A 5,864-nucleotide genomic window follows, 5' to 3' on the forward strand; every position below is an offset into this window, starting at 1 on the left:
GGGTCCGTGTCACAATTTCTATTCCCTTTGGTAGGAAATCCTTTATTGGTAAATTGCCAGATCTTTGTCCCCCCACAACAGCGATTTGAGGAAGTCGTGTTGCACAAATTTTTTGGTTTGAGAATATTTGCTGTAAGTAAGCAATGTGTACAAACTTATGAAATGTACATTTTCATCCACATTTATCTGTAAAGATGCGTCTTTGTTATGTTATTGATGAATGATACATATTAAGTCGTCCATGCAATTAAAGGTTAGTAACAAAAAATCGTAGAGATGGAAAATAAGTGCCTGGTCATAGGAGAATAGGAGATGATACATACATATGTTTGTATGGGGGATTGAGTAAGTAATCAGGCTGAAGGCAATAAATATAGTTCTCCACTGTTAATTGCTGGCATCTGGTTGCTTGCTGTTTCTAAAAGCTGAGTGGCTTTTGCAAGTTTCTATTTGAGCTTCTTGAATATCTTTAAGTTCTTCTTATTCAGTTACATTCTCTGCAGAGGAAGTTTGATCTATTTATCTCATATTTATAATTGCTTTGTTCATGCTCTGGTTTAAATTGGTCTTTTTTAAAAATGATTGGATTTTATTCCAACCTCCAGTGGCTACACAGGCTCAAAATGAGGCAAGTATAAGATATATTAAATCATACATGTTACACTTAAAATGTTGCAATTGAACACTAATTGATACCGAATACGAAATAAAGCAAGTAATTAACGCTTGTTATTGCATATGTATAATGTCGAGTAGGGGGGGGCATGAAAACTGATAGTCGCGGACCTTTTCTAGGGTTGTTACTTATTTTTCCGGGAATGGGAATTATCCGAGACTGAGTTTTCCTTCGGATTCAACGAATTATCGCTCCCCCGGAACAGATTAGGTAGAATAATTAGATTTATATATGTTGTAGTGCCTATTTAGTAGTTTAAAAATTAATTTATGTAATTAACTACGGATTTATTTTATACCATCCAACAAAAATATGGTTTATTCCAACCAAAATTAATAAATTCGCCAATCATGAGATGAGCAACCAATTGATTTATTTTACAACAATTTTCATTAAAATTTCCAACGAAATAATTTCCTCAAAAACAAGCTTGTAAGCTGTCTGTCTGTCTGTCTGTCCGTCCGTCTGTTAAAGATTTTTTGTTAAAGATTAACTACCTGTGCGTGTTGCTGTAAAACATTGTAAAATTTTGTGAGGTTTACGAAACAAAGTAATATTAACGACTGTATCAACTTAGAGGTAAGCACAGGTTAAGGCAACAACTGACATATATTCGACATATTATAATTAAAGCCATTTGTACCCCATGCTTTCCTTATGTAAAAACGGCTTTTATTAATTATGCCTATAGTTCCAACCCTACCGTTCGAGAAAGCGTCGCCTCCTCGTTGGTTGTTAATTTGTAATATTTAATTGGCGATTTTAAATATGATAATGTAACATGATATAGAAATATAATATATGCAATGACATTGTATAATAATAATTTATATCTATTTATATGTAATCCATGTAACAATATAATAATGAAATATGTAAATACGATCAAGGAAATTGCAATGAATTCAAGTGTTTCGATTAAAAAAGCCATGTCACCAAATTCTGTCGTTGTTTGTTGCCGAATTATTGTTGTTTGTTGTCAAGGGAGAGAGTGAGTCCTTCTACTCGAGTGAATCTTATTGTTTGGGGAACGTTCTTATATAACGTCATCAAAATTTTGTACATAACGCACCTAGCCCATTAACATTGTAGCAAATGTTAACCTTGCGACGAGCAAGGAGGGCATCCAAAAACCACGCACCCACCTTTTATACGACATAATATATGTACGTTACCTTATTTCATCGTGGAAGCACTTTAGTGTAAAGAGGAGTGAAATTTTGTATTTGTGTTGAATTTAGGTATGTAATCAATTTATTTTGAGGAGATGAAGGTGCCCGTGAGAAAATAAAGTGTGTCATTAATATATAGACATATGTATGTGTACAAACAGATTTTGTAGTGGTGTTTGGAAACAATGAAACAAATGTACAATAAAACAATTGCTCTATAGTATCGTATCTAAAAGCAATGAAAGTCATTGAACTAGAAGGAGTCATGCATACGTTTCAAAATATTTGAGAAATTAATTACTGCTTATGCAAGAGTAACGACTTGTACGCATACATAGGTATGTGTGTATGTATGTAAAAAAATTTTCCTGACATGACTTTTGAGGAATTAGGGAATTATAAAATTTTAAATATTTCTGAAATAAAGTGTAGTTTTGATTTTTTTATTTCATCATAAAATAGAGTGAGTCCTATAGGAACCCCATCACTAGGGAGTTTAATGGCGGAGTCGTCAAAAATGGGTTTAAAAATCCGAAATTCGCGCAGAATCTGCTAAATATATCTAGCCACGCACCCCCAAAATTTCATAAGTTTTCAATCAAACAAAAATTTCCCACATCATTTCAAAGCGACGAACTCGAGAATCGAGTTTTTGTAAGTACCAAAATTTGTGGGACAACTACTCGAAGAACACTTGACTACATTTCAACGGAGAAGGGCTTGGCTGTGCAAAAACTAAGACTTACAGAAAAAAGTATGGAGAATCGGAAAATGTCGACCTCAAATACGCATCATGAGTAAATACCATCATAATGACCGCTTGAAAGTTAAAAACGATTGAATTTGTTTTTGGAGAGTATCACTCCATGTCAGTGCCTGATACGGCCAAGAATTCAAAGATTAATATAAACTACGTGCATCATATTAAGGCCCATAATTTGTGGGTCAAAACGTATGCAAAGAAATCTGTACCAGAATATACGGAACGTCAAGAATAAATGGTAAACGCAAGACTTCCCAAGCTTTACAGCAAATTTTCACCAAAAAAGTTGGACATCGGCCACGATTCCTACGTCGTTAATAACTTCACAGAAATTCTGAGGAGGTAATTTTTTCATGGCAAATATATATCTGAAGTGAAAATCGACGAGAAATTAAAATGTTTTTAAAAATTTCCCAAGAAATTCTCGATTTGCTGGTGTTGGGCCAAATTGGGCATGTTTGGGACCCCTAAGTTCGCATGGACTGTGTGGGAGCACAGGTTAGTTTCCAGAAATGTGTAATAGACCGTCTGATTTCTTTCATACAGAGGTATCATAAAATACAAAATGTAATTTTTTGGACCGACCATGGACCATTCCACCATGCAAAAACTGTCATGGAAAAAATCGGAAAGAAATTAAGTTTGATGTTGAAAAATAATCACCTCACATTCAACCCTTATCTTCGCACAATAAAAAAATGTGGGCCGTATGTAAGAAGACATACTCCCAGCTTTGTGAAACAGTCGATACTTTAAGAAAATCTCGATTGAGGTAAGAGATAATTAGCAATGAAGTTGCAAAGTCTTCCGAAAATGCAGTAATGGCGGACGTGTAGAAGAACATTAAATACGAGATTGACTATGGACTGAAGTCTTATTTGTTCCGGAAATTGGATGCTAGATATATTTATAATATTTTGCAAAGAAATTGAGATTTTAAAAATCATTTTTGACCATTTTCTGACCGAAATTCCTAGTGATCGGGTTCCTATAGGACCCGCTCTATGTATGATGTTTTACTACTTTAACTGAATCTACTTTATGCATATTTAATATCAGTTTTTGATGTATTAATTATGAGTTCGAATCGTTAGTAAAAGAAACAATTGACAAGTTCCTGAAGAATATTTGCTTGAAAATTGATACGAATTTGCGTATCTCTAAAGCTGGTATGTTAATTTAGGTACCTCTAACCTTTTTTCAAAATTATTGTATTGTATTGTAAACCTTTATTCAACTGTCAACAAATATCAGCTAATATAAGCTGGTTTCCAATCCAATCCAATTATGTGGCGAAACTCGACATGACTACCCTCATCATTTGTATATTTGTTAAGCTATAAGGTTGAATTTAATATTCACGTCATCCTTTATCCCATAAATTGATAACATGGGATTTTGCAAATGATAAATATTTATAGTAGTAGAATAAATAATAAATTTCTATTAGCCTTTTTTGGTCAATATTCACTAATCCTTTCGCACATTGAATTGATTGATATCGTAAACTTGATCATGGCACTTGGCGTTTTTCGAGCACAGCGTCACCTTATTCGTTCCTTTCCGTTCGATGCGATATTTCTACAAATAATAAACATAATTTTATGACTTTCAACGATTTTGGGGAATTTCTGTGTCTTCTATTTTAAGATACCAATGGTCGCGGTGGTCCCGTATTTCTGACTGGAATAAAAATAAAAATTATTGATATATCTTTACATTCCTAAAAAAATGTAATCCTTTCGAAAAATAAAGGCAATTTTTGAATTTTATGTTTGGTAACCTATACAAAATCTGAGGAATGTTAGCTTAAAGGAAAATAAAATTTAGGCTGAATTTTTGGTAGTTTACTTCAGTCGGAATTCTGACTGCATTTACTTTTCGAAATGCCAACATTATTTTTCAGAATGTCTTTTTTTGCATCGCATTTATTATTTTAAAACTTACGGATTCTCTCCTCCCCATGGTGACCCTCACCATCTCGATACCCGGGTTGATATCTGACTTGTTCAACGATTCGAGGAGCCGGATCAGGGGCAGGATCGCTGTGCCCAATATTTCCACTGACGTCCTCATAATTGTCATCGAATGAGAATCGATCGAAAGTTGGTCTCGCCGCGACATGGGAGACAAATATCGCGACGGAAAACTGGTTTTTATGTACACAAAAATTTAAAAAAAACATGCAGTTTTACAATTAATGACGGTCCTGGTAACATTGTAAATGCGTAAACTCTGTAAACTTACAAACTTTTACAAATGTTTTTCAAGAAAATTGAATTACAAAATTCTGTAAACTTGCTCAGATCAGGTAGGAATCTTTATATTGTAAAAGTTTTTAAAATTATTTTATGAAGTTTACGGATTTTGCGAGTTACCAAGGACACAGCGAATCGCCTTAATATTTCTTTTAATACACAAAACTCACCAGAACACAAGCGATCTCCATGTGTATCATTTTTTATTAAATGACGTGTCTCATTTATTAGTTAAAATTTAAAAAAAATTATTTAATTCAATAACTACTTTAGTATGCACACTGCCACCACTTTTCATACGACATGCTTGGAAGGAGGTCTGTTAAATAGTGGTGAGCAATATGAACAGTGTGGATTTAATAGCACACCACGTTTGCATGATTTGCATGCACTTCGCATAATACGGCATGACGGATTGCCATGTCATGACGGATGGGGGATGCGAAATTTTATGTAGGGACGTTTATGCATTTATACGCGTTTGTTGGGTAGGATATGCAAATGTGATATTGTGCGGTGTGTCAATTACTCTGCAAGGATCTGAAAAACACTGCGATTTGCTTAATTGTTTTTTGTGTTTTAAAACTTACTTGTAAGGTAGCACTAATTTTTTCATTACTTTTCTAAGTATTTCCATAGTTCAGAGAAATGGCCCACCTTAAGAAAATAAATTTATAGTGTATTTATTTACATGAGTACACGCCCAGGAACCCAGTATTAAAATAATACCAAGCGGTATTCACATACGTGTGTATGTACACTGCTAAAAATGTGGTAAGTCATATGTAAAGTTCGTGATGGTATTGATTTGGTGATAACTTATCACGAGTTGGTATTATGTAGTTTGACTCTGACTGGTAAGTTTTCATAACCACAACGGCATACTTTATTACTACACGGTAATTACTGGACCGGCTATGCAGCAGGTCGATGATGTTTCAATAAAATTTTTATAAGAGTGTATGATAAGTACCTATGACTCTAACAACGTTGTG

The 5,864-nt window shown here is 34.0% G+C and overlaps 1 protein-coding gene across 1 annotated transcript; it reads right to left on the reverse strand.

Annotated features, from left to right (window-relative positions):
* Nucleotides 1-400: 400 nt before the first annotated feature.
* On the reverse strand, nt 401-5,452 carry LOC118439208. Its single transcript, XM_035860318.1, has 4 exons — nt 5,040-5,452; nt 4,559-4,760; nt 4,266-4,294; nt 401-4,192 (listed from the first exon to the last, which is right to left on the reverse strand). The coding sequence occupies exons 1-4, from the start codon at nt 5,067-5,069 to the stop codon at nt 4,082-4,084; spliced, it is 372 nt and encodes a 123-aa protein (XP_035716211.1). The 5' UTR covers nt 5,070-5,452; the 3' UTR covers nt 401-4,081.
* Nucleotides 5,453-5,864: the final 412 nt, after the last annotated feature.

This window comes from Folsomia candida, unplaced genomic scaffold (genome assembly GCF_002217175.1).
Source record: "Folsomia candida strain VU population unplaced genomic scaffold, ASM221717v1 Fcan01_Sc031, whole genome shotgun sequence".
Classification (NCBI taxonomy): domain Eukaryota; kingdom Metazoa; phylum Arthropoda; class Collembola; order Entomobryomorpha; family Isotomidae; genus Folsomia; species Folsomia candida.

What these genes read in the sequence shown, in the direction of transcription:
- LOC118439208 (XM_035860318.1), bottom strand. Translation starts at nt 5,069, where the DNA reads ATGATACACATGGAGATCGCTTGTGTTCTG. An exon ending in TGGAGATCGCTTGTGTTCTG is followed by an intron (nt 4,761 to 5,039) that starts GTGAGTTTTGTG and finishes CATAAAAACCAG; the next exon opens with TTTTCCGTCGCGATATTTGT. An exon ending in CGGGACCACCGCGACCATTG is followed by an intron (nt 4,193 to 4,265) that starts GTATCTTAAAAT and finishes TATTATTTGTAG; the next exon opens with AAATATCGCATCGAACGGAA.